The sequence below is a fragment of the Camelus bactrianus genome, chromosome 20 (genome assembly GCF_048773025.1).
Source record: "Camelus bactrianus isolate YW-2024 breed Bactrian camel chromosome 20, ASM4877302v1, whole genome shotgun sequence".
NCBI classification, from domain to species: domain Eukaryota; kingdom Metazoa; phylum Chordata; class Mammalia; order Artiodactyla; family Camelidae; genus Camelus; species Camelus bactrianus.
Window position 1 is genome coordinate 20,428,303 of NC_133558.1, and position 16,469 is coordinate 20,444,771.

General features: G+C 52.0%; 2 protein-coding genes across 2 annotated transcripts; both read right to left on the minus strand.

Annotated features, from left to right (window-relative positions):
- Window positions 1-2,061: 2,061 nt before the first annotated feature.
- ATF6B (activating transcription factor 6 beta) lies at window positions 2,062-10,369 on the minus strand. Its single transcript, XM_010961462.3, has 18 exons — window positions 10,211-10,369; window positions 9,765-9,844; window positions 9,548-9,626; window positions 9,213-9,304; window positions 8,544-8,679; window positions 7,073-7,158; window positions 6,797-6,932; window positions 6,578-6,709; window positions 6,283-6,416; window positions 5,462-5,647; window positions 5,279-5,370; window positions 4,647-4,826; window positions 4,376-4,483; window positions 4,098-4,179; window positions 3,826-3,896; window positions 3,492-3,603; window positions 3,267-3,351; window positions 2,062-2,758 (listed from the first exon to the last, which is right to left on the minus strand). The coding sequence occupies exons 1-18, from the start codon at window positions 10,314-10,316 to the stop codon at window positions 2,529-2,531; spliced, it is 2,127 nt and encodes a 708-aa protein (XP_010959764.2). The 5' UTR covers window positions 10,317-10,369; the 3' UTR covers window positions 2,062-2,528.
- A 481-nt stretch (window positions 10,370-10,850) lies between these two features.
- Window positions 10,851-12,452, minus strand: FKBPL (FKBP prolyl isomerase like). Its single transcript, XM_010961461.3, has 2 exons — window positions 12,241-12,452; window positions 10,851-11,994 (listed from the first exon to the last, which is right to left on the minus strand). Exon 2 carries the CDS (start codon window positions 11,922-11,924, stop codon window positions 10,875-10,877), a length of 1,050 nt encoding a protein of 349 aa, XP_010959763.1. The 5' UTR covers window positions 11,925-11,994; window positions 12,241-12,452; the 3' UTR covers window positions 10,851-10,874.
- Window positions 12,453-16,469: the final 4,017 nt, after the last annotated feature.

The following is a 16,469-nucleotide window of genomic DNA, read 5'->3' on the forward strand; positions in this document are numbered from 1 at the left end:
GGGAGGTGAAGGGAGAAGGGGGGAGGAAGGAGGAGAGGGCTGAGGTGGGGAGAAGAGAGGAAGTCGTGGAAGGGGACAAGGAATGTGGACAAAGGAGTGGAGAGGGCAACGGAGGGGGTGGTGTGACAAGGGAGGACGTGTCCAGGGTCAGCAGAGGGAGGGGATGAGAAGACAACGAAAAAAGAAAGGGAGCAGATAGTGAGGCCGAGGGGAAGGAAGGGGAAATACAAAAACAGCGAGAAACAACAGATGAACAGACTAAAGAGTCAGAAAGAGAAGGCGGGGACTCGTGCTGGGTAGAGGGCAAAGCGATGCAGGAAAGAAGCCTAGAGAAAAGAGAAGAGGGAGAGAGAGTGCGTCAGGGGTGGTAAGAGGAACAAAAGGCGGATTCTGAGGAAGGAAAGCAGAACAGAAAGATAAAGAGGGCCTGAGACAGGAAGGAGCCAACAGGAGGCACTAAGTTACAGTGGCCAGCATGCTGAGATGACCAAACGGGGGCTGTGGCTGGACACCCACGTGGGCCTGGAGGGCGGCAGCCCAGACAGACCTGCCTTCACCCCTGCAGCCGACTGACCTCCTCTTCACACCCCTCTCGGGCCTTCCCACCACCCCACTCCCTGGTCCAAAAGAGCCTGATTCCTGCCTGGTTCACACCCAAGTGCCAGCTGTCCCTAGCTGCCACTTCGCAGGAGGAGCTGCAGGCCCCACCCGAGAGCGCCAGGCTGATGCCAGTACTTCAAACACTTTCCCGAGCAGTGGGGGCGGGTGGGGCAGGAAAGAGAAAAAGCAATGGGACAATGAAACAGTGATGGACCCAGATGGGTTAAAAGTGTAACAGAGGAGAAAAGGACAGGTAAATGGAGAGAGAAAGGAGCAAGGGATGAGGGGAGGGTGTGCCCACTATGGACCAGGCACTGTGAACATCATCTTTTATCCTCACATCAACCCTGAGACGTGGGTAGGAGTAGCCCATTTCACAGATGAGGAAACTAAGGCTCAGAGTGTTTAAGTTACCTCTTAAGGAGGCCCACTAATAAAAGGCAAAGCAGGGACTCCCACTCCCACTCAGGTGGTCTGCCTCCAAACTCCTTGTTCTCCTTGCACTCACCGCCTGGATGAGGCTGGATAAGGCTCGAGGGACGTTGGGACAGGAAGTGCTGATGGAGGAGCCAGGACTGCCCTCTGGAAGGAGGTGAGGCCTAGTTCCTGGGGGCCCTGGTTCCAGGTTGCCGTAGTTACTTGGTCTGTTTTCACCCCAAACACAGTAATGGGGAAGGGGGAGAGCCTGGCTGGACACGTGAGGTTCTTCCCCCCTTTCAGGCCTGGGCTTGTGGCCCAGGCGGCCCCTGTCCAGTGATCTGGGCGTTGAGCCCAGGCCTAGCCCACACCCTCCCACTGACCCAGGACACTCCTGCAGGGCCAGGCCGGAGGTGCTGCCGGACAGGAGCTGCTGACAGGGGACCCCCCCAGGTTGAATGAGACTTGGCCCCCCACCCTTCATCCTGTCCCCCTTCCTCCTAATTAGAAAGTACAGCCTTTCCTGCTGGCCCCTCACTCATCCCTTATTTTCAACTGGGTTCTCAATCTCAGTTGCCTCCAGTTTAGGGCTAAGAAGATGTTCTTCAACATCCCCCTTCTCTCCAAACACTGCCCCCTGTCCCCTGTGGCTCCTCCTCTCTGGGCTCACAGCCCTTGGCCCCAGCTCCACTGTTTGTTCAAGCTGCTCATCCTGGAAAGCAAGCGGGGGAGAACCTGCTAGAGGGCCGGGGACCCAGGGAGGCTGCTCACCCTAAAGGGCGTGGGGCCCCCTGTCCTTCCTGTTTACTCAGACACATTCCAGGATCTGTATCCTCTGGCTGGTCACGCCATGGGACATCACTCCCCCGCTCCCCCGTTAGACAGCAGACGTCCAGAGTTGCAGGGGTGGGGTAAGGGGATGACTTGAGGTCTGCGATCGCACACCCTCCCCACCCCAGAGCCAGCTATGTCTTCAGTGCTTGGTTCTGACATACGGGCCCTACAGAAGCCACCTTCCCCCAAATTCCCTGTCATGAGCCATCGTTCCTTCAACTCCCTCCAAGTTGTTTATTTAATAATAAAAAAGAAGATATGCACAAACATCAACCTGGCCTCCCTCCACCATGCCTCCTTTACGCCCAGTAACTAGGTCCCAAATGTAAAAACTCCCCTTGTCCCACCTGGGGACTAAATTCCCACCTCCACCCCCCCAAATAGAAACAAAAGAATAAACAATGTACAGGAGCTCCCCCACCACACTTAACCTCACTCAACACCTTCAAAGAAAGAAGGAGGGACTGGGGGTTCCTAGAAATGAGAGAAGCCCTATATTCCAAAAAGGGGCACGAAGAGAGGTAAAATTCCACCCCACCCCAAATAGGTGCTTAACCCCTCACCTATCTTTCCTTGACCAACTGCCCCAAGCCCAGGGATGGGGAAAATTCAAAACAGTCCCACTAGGTCAGCCCCACCCCTGCCCCCCAGTTCTAAGTCAATGTGAGCAGCAGAGGTCAGGGATGATTGAGGTAGAGGGGCTGATGGGCAGCCGGGGGGGCCTGGCTGGATGCAGAAGCTGGCAAGGGGCCGCCTGTGGCATTGCCCGGGGTGGAGGACGGCTGTTTTCGGAGCGAGGGGGGCACTGTGGAGGTCTTGATGTGAATCACCCGGGTGTCCATGACCTCACACTCGATCTGCATCATCTCCTCATAGTCCCCCGGGGGCCCCCGGCCTGACAGGGTCTCTGTGAGAAGGGAAGAGGTGAGGGAGAGGGGAGGGGAGGCACACAGAGAGGAGGGGTTGGAAAAGTGGTGGTGGACAGGGAGGAAAGGGCAAGGGTGATGAGGCAGATCCCCAGTGGGAGTTCAGTGAGAGGGTAGGGATGGAGTTGGTGCAGGGAAAAGGAAAGAAGTAGGAAGAGAAAATGGCATTTATGAGTGTGAGGTCACAGAGGGGAGGATATCAGGAGAAAAAAGGAAGTAAGAGTCTGGCAGGTTCCCAGCCCACCCCTCGTCTGCCCAACACCTCCACTAAGGGAGGACCCGCACCCTCACTGGCCTCCCGTCAGTCTCCTGTATCTTGTTTTTCTCTCCACCCCTTTCCAGCTTCTCACCCAGGCATCTAGCATCTCTGCGGTATCCCCGCTCTGCTCCCCATTTCCCCCCTCAACTCCGCATGCTAGATCTCCTATCAGAACTTCCCCCTCCCTCAATTTCAGGATCCCTCCCCACACTGGGCAGGGAAAGAATTACCATTGGGGGCCATGGCGGGCATCACCAGGGACATCTTGGGCCGAGAGGTCTTGTTGTGGCTGATGGCTGGGAGCAGCAGGTGGTCCTGGGAAACAGAGGGGCCAGGCCGAAAGGATGGAGAAGAAGATGCCGACAGGCTCCCTGGCCATACTCTACAGCCTCAACCTGCAGACAGACTGCTAGAGAACCCAGGGTGATGGGGACAGGCCAGGAGGAGAAACTCACCCTTCGGAAGGAGACAACATAAAATGTGTCCTCCCGTCGGTCGATTGCATCCAGGAACTCTGGCTGCGAACGGTCTGGGTGGCGATATAGCTGTAGCTGGCCCACAGAATCCCTAGGCAAGTGGGGAAACAGGAATTGTGAGCAACTAAAACCCAGTGCCCAGTTTCCACTGGGGAAAGCGGAGAGGATGAGAGAAAAAGAGACAGGAGACCCCTGGTGGATGAAGGAGGCATAATGCCAGGGGTGACAAAGCTCCAAGCACAGGACGGTCCCTGGGGGTATAGCTCTTTGGAGTGGAACCTCCCTTAATAATAAGCACCCAGTAAAGACTCACCTTTCTGGGGGCCCAAGGGGCTGGGTGGGGACTGCCTTAAATGGAGGTGACTTCTTCCATAGCTGAGACTTCTGGAAGGAGAAGTATCTAAGGATTTGAAGAGGGTGAAGGGAAAAGGGAAAGAGACAGACGGCCCCTGGAAGCCAACGCCACCGCACACCCACCCTTCCACTGCCCCCAACCCCCACAGTTCGATAACTACTTAAAATCCCCAGGACAGTTAGCCCCTGTCCTCACCTGGCTGTCCTTGAAGCAGCCCCATGCCCTCCTACCTGCCTCTCCTGGGCCCTCTGAGGGACCTTCCGCCGGCCTCTCTGGTGGCGCTGGACCCAGCCACTGAGCTCATCAGCAAGCCTGGGGAAGCAGAGGAAGGGTAACACCTCCATGCCCGGCCACTCTCCCACTCTCATCGCCCGAGGGAGGGAGAGGAGGACTGAGGGCAAGGCGAGCTGGTGCTTCAGCACACGGGACAGCCAGGCCGTCTGGGAGCAGGGGGAGTAGGGGAGCTCAGGACAACAGGGAAGGCGCCCCAGTGGTGAATCCCCCACACCTCAGGGACTCAGTTCGGTTGAAGTGCCGGCAATCAGAGGAGAGGAAGAGCTGGTCCAGGTCTCTCAGCAGCAGCTCCCTGGCGCCCCCGGGGAAGGCCGTCAGGTTCCTGGAGTGAGGCAGGGAGGAGGCAATGACCCGGGGCTGCCCCGCACTCCCCCATCAAAGAAGAAGACAATGATGTAAAAGAACAACTCTGGCTCTCCTCAAAGTTAGCTTTGAGGGAGAAGACACACTCAGGACCCCCAAAATAGAGAGGGCCCTCTCCTCACCTGAAGCTTGGCTGGCCTGCAGGGCTGGGCTGGGGCTCCTCGGGGCCCTGAGAAGGACGCTGCGGGGGCTCAGCTCCATGAACAGGCTCTTGGGCCGAGAACCCCAGCAAGTGTCTCCGGGGTCGAGGCTCCTCTCTGCTCATCCGAGGAGAGATGGGAGCTGGAGGAGGCTCACTGATGCTGTGGATGGGGAAGGACAGAGTATGAGGAAGAATTCCAGCTTCAATGAGGGGCTAGTTAAGAGCAAGTGCTCTGCAGACAGCCTGCCTGGTTCCAATCGGCTCTTTGAGACTGAACCTCTTCACCTGTAGGATGGAATGAGAGCAGTCCCTACCCCTAGCCAGCCAGAAAACATGAGAAAAGGAGAGCGCTGAACCAAGAGCCCGGAACTAAGGAAGCACTCGACAGTCACTGTTTTTATCAGTGTTCTCACCGTCATCTACTCCACAACCTATCATTTATGAGAGAAATGATGGAACAAGAAAGGACTGGCTGGATACACCGTCAGTGTCAAGGACACCATAGCTGTCTGTGGGTACGTGGGATGAAAGGGAGGGCGCCAAAGCAGGCAATCAGGCAGCAGAGGGGTGAGCTCCACCCAGAAGGTTCTGGGGAGGCAAGGAGGGTCTCACCTGACAGGCCCAAAGTTGAAGGCAACGAAGAGAAGGAAGACCATGATGCAGACCACCTTCCTGTTTCCGGACCCTAACTTGAGCTCGCTGTTCTAAGGTACAGAGAAAGAGGGAAGCTGGAGAGGGTGAGTCATCCCCGGGAGCCCAACACCCGCTGGTCTCCCAAGGACACCCGGGTCTTACCTCAGCCAGCAGGGCCTCCAGCCGCCGGCGGAGGGCAGCATTCTCCCTCCGGAGCTGCTGGTTGTCGGCCAGCACGGCCTGCAGCCTCGCTTCCAGCCCCTGCAGGTACTCTTTCTTTTTCCTCCGGGACTGGCAGGCTGACTCCCGGTTCTTGATCATTCGCTGCTGCCGCTTCAGCAGCTTCGCCTATGCAGGAGAGGGTCAAAGAGAATGAAAGAGGGGCGGGGCGAGAGGGGAGCCACGTCCTCTGCTCCAGGGACCCGTTACTCCACGCTCTAGGGCGCTACTCTCCTGCCTCCCTAATCTCTGCTTGCACAGCCAGAGAGGGGTTTTTCCTCTCTACTAAAACATTTCAGGGAAGGGGCCCTGCTCTCAACCACTCCGTAATCCTGATCCTCAGAGCTGAGAGAAGTTAAGACTGTAGGAGGAACTTCCTCCATTCTCAGTTCCTTTCCTTGATGGGTGGTCTTTCTTCTCAGTTCTCCTTTTTAGGACCCAACGTTTAAGCTTGCTATAATGAAAGAAGAGTTTACCTAGTTTTCCCTTAGGAAGCAGCATCCCTCTTCCACCACACAGTATGACTGCCCTGACTGATTTACTGAGACCACTCCCATTTCTCCATCTGCAGTGACAGCAAAGGTGAAGAGCCTCAAACTACAAGGAGTTGATACTCTTGTATGAAAGAGGTCCACTCTGACCTTCAGGATCATTTTATGGGCCCACTTCCTCACTTTTTGCTCTCTTTTCACTCTACAGTTCTCTCGCATTACAGTTCTCTTCCCCTCCACTACCATCCCTACTCCTCTCTCCCCAATACTTACATCCACCTCAGGTGGGCAGGAGTTCCCTGGCATAGGAGCTGGAACAATGCTCTTCCTCTCAGGTCTTGGAGCAGGGGGGTTCGGTCCCTCAGGCTGGACTCGAATAGCACCTTGGATGAGGAGGACTGGCGACACTGGGGCAAGTGAGCAGGAGAAGGAGGTCAGAGAGCTGGAAGTCAGGTGGGTTCCTTGTGTCCGCAGCCACACCCGAGCACCCAAGGGTTGGGAGCCTCAGTGGCTGTGAGCTCCCTGAGAGGGTCAATCCAAGTGGCCTCCTTCTCTCCTTTTTCAGTACCTGGGGGTGGCTGGACGAGGGGCTGCAGAAGGACAGCGGTGCTGGGAGGCACAGCTCTGGGTGGCATCGGGACAGCAGTTATCACCACAGGTTTGGGCTGCAGCGGTGGCTTCCGGGCGGGCAGGGCTTTGCCTGAAGAAAGGTGAAAGGAAAGAAGGAAGGAATATGAGGACTACAGTCCTCTTGCCAGGGATCCCAGGTGTCAGGAGGCCCCATTACCTGAGGAGCCATCGGAGGATGGGCCCACGCTGATCTGAACGGCACCAAGTGGGGCGCCTGCGACATCCCGCAGGAGACAGCCTTGAGGGGATGGGGACTCTGTCTTCACTTCCAGTACCTCCTCTCCTATAAAAGCCTATGTGGGGCATTCCAGAAGATATGTGAGTCAGGAGGAGGGCTGAGGAGAAGAAGCTGAAGAAGAGAAAGTGTTCACACTTCTGAGAGTCAGGAGGGACTCACGGGGTGCTGGAGGGAGGCAGGGACGCTGATGCTCACCTGGCTGGAGGACTCTGCAGAGAGCAGGGACGCCTCAGAGTTGATGGAGGAAGATGGAGAGACAGGTTCTATCTTAATCTGGACATCTGTGGGATGGCAGGACAAGACAAAAAGCTGGGTATCAGAGAAGCACTGAAGGAGACAAGGGCCAAGATGGGGAGATGGGAGACATGGTCATTTTCCTTGCACCTGAAAGGAAAACTGTTCTTGCTGAGGAGGGCAGTCCGGGAGGAGGGGAGCCACGGAGCTGCTGACCTGCTGGCTCTCCTCCCCCCTCTTCACCCAGGACCCCCTCTCTCCCTCCATGGCCCCTCTCAGGTGTTTTCACCAGTGCTGAGTTTCCCCCATGGCTGCCCTTGCCCTTCTCTCTCCCTCTTTCTTCCTCATACACCTTGTCCGTTCATGGAGACGAGGCCCAAGCAGGGACTCTGCAGCATTCCTATGGGCCTGAATTCCTGTCTGGTTAGACTTTTACTGCACCCTGGCCCAATGCTATCGGGCATCTCCACGCTAACAACTACCCAGGCTATGTTTCTACCCTTGACTGCTTCCTGGTGTCCTGATTCTGACTCCCAAGCTCCCTGCTGGTCACTTCCATCCTCATGCCTCCCACCCCCAACCCCTGGTCACCCAGATTCAACTGGTCTTAAACAGGGCTCACTGCTTGTCCCTTTATACAGATTCCCTTCGTACTCTGTCAGCCTTCTAGGCACCAAGTTGCAAAGCTCAGTCACCTCTGAGCCTTCATGGCCTCTGATAAATCTCTCTTTGAGACTTGTTGACTGCCCCATGTAGGTGAACCCATCTGAGAGCCAGGTTCAGCCCTCTTATGAGCTTTCATGGCATCTTGTGATAATCTCTACACCTTCCTTGTCTTTCTCCCCTGACCACACTGCAGGATTCTTAAGTCAGTGTGGTGGTTATATGTTCTTCATCTCTGTATCTCCAGCACCCTGTCCAGTATCTGGCATGGAGTAGGTGCTCAATAAATGCAGGTGCTGAATAAATATATAAGAGTAAATAAACTCAATAACACTTTAAAAAAATAGCACAAGTAACGTTATTTGTAGAATCTAGGAGTTGGGTATAGGGTATCCCAACTTTCCTGTATGTTCGAAAACTTTTATAATGAAATCTTGAGGGAAAAGTAACATAGATAAATATGCCCTAAACTGTCCACAAGTTTTTATAAAAAAAAGCAAAGCAATGAGAAGTTCAATCACACAGCAGGTATGAACAAGAAAAGAAAGAAAAATCATCCCCATCTCTTCAGTGCTGCATTTGCTGTGATTTCCTGAAATTCTCCCTCCTATTCCTGGCCTCTCTCCTGGTTATCTGCTGTTTCCCCTCCCACCTTTTCCTCCCTGTCCTGCTGACTGCAGTCCCCCTTCCCATACAAACATGCACACACGCACACATGTACGTACACTCTACCTTGGTGTGGCCTGGGGATGATGTAGGCTGTTATTACCTGAGGGATCATCGGCGGTGGGGCCCACATTGATCTGGACAGTTTCAAATGGGGATGTTGGATCATCTCCCAGGAGGCAGAGTGGGGGTGCCAAGGACTCTGTCTTCACAACCAGCACCTCCCCTACACCAGAGGCCTGGGTAAAAGTGAGGGTGAAGCAGAGGGCACAAAAACAAGGAAAGAAAACAAAGGACGTGTTGAGAGTAAGAGCTAGAACAAATGCTTTAAAGCTTAACTGAACCACCAGTTACTTGACCTTCTGCTTTGAAAGGTACTCAACATCTCCCTAAGCTGTCTCTGGCCCCTTGTTCTCTCTTTCTACTTTATTCCTGGGAGGGATGATGAAGTCTCACGATTTCAAATACTGCCTTAGAGTGGACAACTTGGCTAAGTACAGTTCCAGAACTCTCAGCAGCTAACAACTTTCTTCTTCCTAGCCCCACCATAGCTGCCACATATTTCTGTATATTAAAAAATTCCATTTTCAATTCTAGACAACCAGAGTGTAGATGTGGAAAACGAGGAGATTAAAGAAATGGCAAAGGCGGAAAAGCCCCCCACCCCCACCCCACGACTCAAAGCACACAGATCATTCCCTCAGCATCTGCAGGTGAAGGGAAGGGAGCTGAGTCCCTGCCGCGGAGAGTAGGAGGGAGATGACTCTCTCACCTGGGTGGAGGGCTCTGTGGAAAGATGTGATGATTCAGAGCTGAGGGAGGAGGAAGAGCAGGGAGAGGATGGCTCAGACTTCACCTGAAGATCTGAAGGAAAAGGGGTTAGAACATAACTAGGAAGCAAGAGTCCAAAATGTGTCCAAGGACCCCAGGTAAGGACCCCTCCCTGGGCAAGGGGGAAGGAGCACATATAAGGGATCAAAGACGGAAAGGAGTCTACAGGCACTGGGGTGGAGGAGGCGTGAGGATAAGAGGAATCACATAATTTCTGGGGAACAATGGGAAGATCAGGGTTTCTGGAAGGTGAGGGACTCACAAAGGGTATCTTACCTGGAGAGATAGGCAGAGGGTCCCAGGGGGGTTCGGGAGGGCTGATATCCATCCCCAAGTCCAGGGGGCTGCTGCCAAACTGAATAAGGGAGGATATTAGGCGGCAGGGGTGAGGAGGAAGTGGTGGCTCCCGATGAGCTCTGGCCTGGGGACGAGTCCTGGTTCTGGGACCATTCCCACCCACCCAGGGTAAGAGACTAGGCTTGGGGAGCGATACCGGGACATCCTGCTCCAGGCAACGGAAGAGCTGCGTCTGCTCCTCGGCCACTTCATCCAGGCCGGCGTACAAGGTGCTGTCTGCAAGAGGCGCGGACGGTCATGGGGGTCGTCCGGTAGCGCCGCACAAGGATCCACACTCTGCCCTCACCCCATCCCTCATTGGCTCGGCTCGGCCAGACCCACCGCCCGCCCACTAGAAAAGTGATACAGCTAAAGAACTTCACTCCTCCTTCCCCGACCCCGGAATAACTCCAGATTTCCGCAGGGAGTGCAGGTCTTCCCCAACTCCCGTTTCCTCCCCCAAAGCACAACTAGCCCCTCTGTTCCGCCTTCCTTCAGACAGTAGATTCCCTATTTGCCCAGCCTTCCTCTATGGGCCTCCGCGCCTTAGGGACACAGTATGCCACAGCCCTCTACCCACCCCGAGGCCTACACTCCACACACCCCAGTCCTCCGGGCTCAGCAAATTATCGGTGAAAAAACGCGTCGGATCCGCAATCTCGCTGAGAAGCATCAGCTCCGCCATCTTTCCCCCCCGCCCCCCAACCATGAGACGGTTCCCAAGGCCCGCCTCTCCCCATCAGCAACTAATCAGTTGACTCTTAAAAAGCGAGGGGTCGTCCCGGAAGCGCTATCGACCAGTAAGAGACCTGGGTACTGAGCACGTGAGTCAATAGAAGCGGTGGCTGTACAGGCCCGGCCAATGCGAGCGCGGAAGGCCAGCGCTTCCACAGAACTGGGCAGTGAGGTTTGCGCATGCGCCAGCTGGACCCAGCCAGAAATCGCTTAGGAAATGCAGCTCCCAGGTTTTAAAGGTCTGCCGTCTCCCTCAGCCAGTCCTAAATTTCGTTTGGACGGCTTCTATTCATCTTCGGAGATGGAAAAGCAACCCCCCCCAAAAAAAACCCCATAGCACACATGACATATGGCTTTTTAATGGTAAAAGGGTAAAGAAGCGCCCTGAGACCACTGCTACCTCCCCTAGGAAGGCAAAAGCTGGGAAAGGGATATCGGTGAAACCCTCCCTCTGGCCGTCCCCCCCACCCCCCATCTCACAGCATAGACCACAATTCACAGGTTCCTGTCTCTTTTAAGGTTTAACTTTTAATCAGCCAAACATCTTGCGCAGTCCCTGAGCCAGCCTTGCATCCTGTTTCTTCCCCTGAATGATCACCTTTCCCAGCTCTTCCTGGGCTGCCCGGTTTTTCGGGTCTACTGCCAGCACCTTCTTGAAGTCAGCACTTGCTTTTTCCAGGTTCCCAAGAGCAGCCTGGGCAACCCCTCTTCGGTACAAGGCCTTTAAATGGCCAGGCTCTTGCTCCAGCACCCGATCACAGCTCTGGGCTGCCAAATGGGGCTGCCCTAGCAGCAACTGACAGGCAGCCAGGTTGGCATGAAGGACAGTTCGTTCTGGAGAGCCAGGTGGGGGTAAAGTCAGCAGCAGCCTAAGAGCCCGTCCATAGCATCGGGCAGCCCCTTCAGGGTTCCCAGCTTGAAATAATTCTGTGCCCCTTGCACGTTCTTCCCTGGCCAGGGCCTCCTTCTCGGCGGCCTCCAGCTCCCAGGAGTCCCGGCCCTGAGTGAAGGAGGCCAGTGTGAGCCTGATAGGAGGTCCAGAGCACCCAGGGAGCTGAAGCTCTGCCACTTCACCTTGACACATGGACTCCAAGCATTTTTCTATGAGCTCCCCCCAGGATTCCTCCCGCCATGGGCCTAACCCCATAGTTAGCTCTGTCCAACCCTCTGGCAGCCCTGACCCCAAAGGAAATCCAGAAGCCTGTACCCGGCAGCGGGAGCCCAGCTTGGGTTTGTCCAAGCCATGGCCATGGGTTATGATCTTCTTGACAAAGCTCCCATCAGGACAGTACCAGAGGTCAGAAGCTTCAAGGGGCTCTGGCATCTCACTGGCTGATCCATGAGACTTATCAGAGTCTCCTTCAAGTCCAGCGGCCAGATTTTCAGTTTCTTGAGGATTCTCTAGAATTTGGATGGCTGGATCTGGGCTCACTCTCAGCTCAAGGATTTCGGTAGGAGGGTCTCGGGGCTGCTGCCTAATTTGAGTAGCTGAATCAAAGTTCTTCCGGAAGTTCTTTCCGCATTGTTGCTGCGGTTGAGAGGTGTCCTTCTCTCCCATTGGATTGACTGGTGGCGTCTCCATTTGGGTGCCCGGTCCCTTTCACCGTGGGTAAACAGTTTTGGTCAGAAAGGGATGGCACCTTTGGTCAGCACTTGATTTGAAAAAAAAAAAGTCAAAACAACGCTAACAGCAGGATTCTTATTTAGACGACTTTCCTGTCTTCCTAGGACGCGGTCCCAGCCCTCAAAATCCTCTTTTTCTTTTTTTCCTCCAAAAATCTCTGCTCGGCTCAAGCCTCCCTTCCAACCCCGAACTAACCTAGAACTATAAGTTCCACAATTCCCTGCGGCTTGGGTAGCCGTCCCAACTACGGACAGTCGATCCAGTCAAAAAGTACCTGGCGGCCGAAGCTCATCGCCTGGTGGCAATAGCTGGACCATTCGAATCACTTCTTCCGAAGCCAAGTGCTACTGAGTACTGTGCTCGGAGTCTTGCCCCAAGCGGAGAGAACGGTCTGGGGGGCCAGGGAGCAGCTGGGGAGAGACGCTGACAGCTAACCCTGGAGCCCGCGAGACGGAGAATCTAGTCAAATTCCTGGCAGCCAATCGGGAGGAGGGGAAGTCTGGTTAGCCCGCCTTTTGGACATGACATCATTTCCCACCCCGCCCCCAAACCCCACCACTCCTCCCAACCCCGCAACCGGGAAGCTCCGGGCCTTACAACCGACCTAGGCCAAATCGAACCCAACTAGGCTAGGTTGCCTGGCCAAGCTATTCAGAGTCAAAGTCTGGAGAAGTCCTGGAAAGGGAGATTGTGGCGAATGAGGATAGAGTGGGGAATTGTGGAGCTGGTGGTGAATGATAGCGGCAGCAACCAGCATTATATCTGGCAACCTCGGGCTCACCTGTGCTAATCACCTTATCCCTACGTTCAGGGCGCCCAGCCAGGGTCCACCCGTCTGCTCCTTCTCCCCTTCAATCTAGGGTGCTTCAAAATGAACTCTCTTCCTAACTGTCCCGTTCCCTTGAGGGACCACCTGAGGCTTTCCTTACCTTTCCCCTCATATTTATCAATGCTTTTCCACCTCTTCTTCCTCCAGAAGTCTTAGTGCTTTTCAAACTTTAATGTGTATACGTATCATCTGGTGAACTTGTTAAATAGCAGGTTCTGATTAAGGAAGTCTAGGGTGGGACTTGCGAGTCTGCATTTCTAGCAAGCTCTTGGATGCTGTTGCTGCTGGTCCACGGACCACACTTTGAATAGCATGATTCTAGAATAATCTCATGCCATTCTCTTCACCCCTTGCTCTGTGCCCATTTAGTTTGTCCTATATTTTGCATATATAACTAGTGTAACCTGCTCCACTGGGTGTATCAGTGGAAAACTGGTCCTCCTCTTCCTAATAAAAGGTGTAGGTCCACTTTGTGATTCAGCATTGCTTGTCCAGCTCCCTGCACAGGCTCAGCCACCACAGCTCTTCAGGGAAGGAGAATTCCATTCTCAGTACCTCACTTTGGCTCCCTCTTCCATTTGCTCTCTAACACCATGCCGCTGTGCCCCAAACTACAAGGGCCGCGCCAGGATAGCCAGGAGGGGAGGTAATTTCATCACTAACCACAGACTTGTGCCAAAACAGTCCCCTCCATTTCTGTGTTGAGCCTCAGATCACTAACCTAGACTTCTTTTCCCCTCAAGTTTATTTCTGGGTTCTGTGCCAGAGTAACCTTAGTCCACTGTGACTAAGGCTAAATACTCTGATTCTTAGAATCCCCGTGTTCCTATTGAAAATTAACCTACCTTTTCTCCCTCCCTCTTCCCCTTTTCATTTCAGGGATTTCTGGGAAAGGCAGAAAGTTAAGAATAGTCACAAAAGATTTGATTATACCCTAATCCCTGGACAAAGATTGCTAATTTGTATTATGTGTGCCTTAACTGAGAGGTCCACTCCAATGACCCTTTGAAGATTTGTTTCTCTCAGTTGAAAGAAACTATACTCTGTTACAAGTGTATTGCTTTGTAATGTTCTCTTACTGTTTTCTGTGTGTTTCAGTTCCATCACTGGAACACAATCCACAGGGCATGGATCTTGTCTCTATTTCTTTTGTTTCCTTCTTCTCCATTCATTCATTCAACAAATATTTATTGAGCATCTGCTATGTTCCAGGCAGAATGGTAGGAACTGGGGATACTTAGACAGTCTCTGCTCTCATGGAACTTATAGTCTGGCCATGGAGAATAAGTAATTACAGCGGTATGAAGAAGTGTGTGTGATGCCATGAGAGTGAATGAGAGATGAGGGCATACTTCTTGAGAATGAGGCATTTTTTGCTGCCATCTAAAGAATGAGTTAGAGCTGAACCTCTGAGAATACACCAAAAGACGCCATACTGAGGAAAACTGAATTAAATAGTCAAATTTGTCTCCTTAAGAGAATCCCTTGTCACCATTGTGACTATACATAAAAATAAACATAGGCACTGAAACCCCTAAAAACAGTAATCCAAATCATCCAAAATGAAAATATTTTTATTTTTAAGAAGATGATCCATTAAAATGAAAACACAAAATTTCTAAGTTTTATAAGAGGACTGAGAAGTCCCCAGAGAAGACATTCATGGATCTGTAGGTTCCCCAGGTCTCAGCTTGAGAAACACAGGACTAGGAAGGGGCCAAGAGGTGAAAGCTCAGAAATGGGCAGTAGCCTAAGCTGCCCCCGCAAAGTATTACTGCATGAATGTTGATGGACTCACACTGCTTGCTCTCTCCCAGTTCCCTGCCCCATGAGTCCTATTATGCTAGGGCTCAGTTCTCTGGAGACAGTCACTAAAGAATCAGCAAGAAGGGATACAAACCCGGAGGATTATATCCCCAGGCCTGGCTAGAGAACGTGGGCTCTCAGAGGACCTGGCCATATTCTACTGCTCTCCTTGCCCTGCCCCATTAAGGGCATTGTTTTGCCTTCATTAAAGATCTAGGCTGATGGCAGAACCCAGGGAGATGTTCATGAGCTGGTGTGGGGTAATTGTGAGCTACTGGTGGTTCCATGTTGTTTCAGCACACACAGAGCATGACACTTCCCCTCCAAATGGGTGACCTAAGATTCTGTAAGCAGATAGGGTAGTGGGGTCCCCATAAGAAAAGAACCAGATAATAGCTTTTTAACATAAGAGAAGCCATTTGAGGCCCAAGCCATTTTGTGATCTAAGCCTAGCCACAATGCTTGCCCTTGAACGGGTCTCAATCGTAAAGATTTTAAGGGGAACAATGCAATGCAATACCAGGCAAAAGAAGTAACAATAGCAAAGACAATGAATCAGTTGTAAAGGCTTCCAGTTCTATTCAAGGTCTTTAGTGTTTCCATACAAACTTAAAAATTTCTTTTGTTCCAGTTCTGTGAAAAATGCCATTAGTAATTTGATAGGGATCACATTGAATCTGGATATTGTCTTGAGTAGTATGGCCATTTTAACAATATTGATTCTTCCAATCCAAGAACGTGGTCTATCTTCCCATCTGTTTGTGTCATCTTCAATTTCTTTCATCAGAGTGTTACAGTTTTCAGAGTACAGGTCTTTTGCCTCCCTAGGTAGGTTTATTCCTAGGTATTTTATTCTTTTTATGTGATGGTAAATGGGATTGTTTCCTTAATTTCTTTTTATGATATTTCATTGTTAGTGTGTAGAGATGCAACAGATTTCTGTCTATTAATTTTGTATCCTGCAACTTTACCAAATTCATCTGGTAACATCTTTAGTATTTTCTATGTATAGTATCATGTCATCTGCAAACAGTGGCAGTTTTACTCCCCCCCCCCTCAACTTGGACCACTTTTATTTCCTTTTCTTCTCTGATTGCTGTACTTCCAAAACTATGTTGAATGAAAGTGGCGAGAGTAAACATTCTTGTCTTTTTCCTGATCTTAGAGGAAATGCTTTCAGCTTTTCACCATTGAGTATGATGTTAGCTGTGGGTTTGTCATGTGTGGATTTGATTATGTTGAAGTACGTTCTCTGTATGCCCACTTTATGGAGCATTTTTAATTGTAAATGGATGTTGAACTTTTTTAATGGAGGTACTAGGGATTGAACCCAGGACTTCGTGCATGCCAAGGATGTGCTCTACCACTGAGCTATTACCCTCTTCCTGAGGTTGAATTTTATCAAAAGCTTTTTCTGCCTCTCTTGAGCTGAGCATATGGTTTTTATTCCTCAAATGTGTTAATGTGGTGCATCACACCAATTGATTTGTGGATACTGAAAAGACCTTTCATCCTTGGGATAAATCCCACTTGATCATGTTGTATGATCCTTTTAATGTATTGTTGGAAGACTCCCAGTTCAATTTCAATAATAAGAACTAGCCTGAAGCACTTTCTCGAGCCGTTTTGCAGAATTTAACTTCCCCTTCAAGCACTCAACCACTAGACCAACAGGAACCTAAGGGGTGCTGATGTTGACCTTTTCTGACCCTCTTGACTTCAGTCAACTAAAGCTTGGACTCTGTCAATCTTTGCCCAAATTCTATGCTAAATCCTCCTCTGCTCAAGCCTCTTCATGAATATATATGTACCCTTAGCTTAAAACTTCCCCAATTTTGCTATTCAAGAACACACTGCTCTGGGAAAAT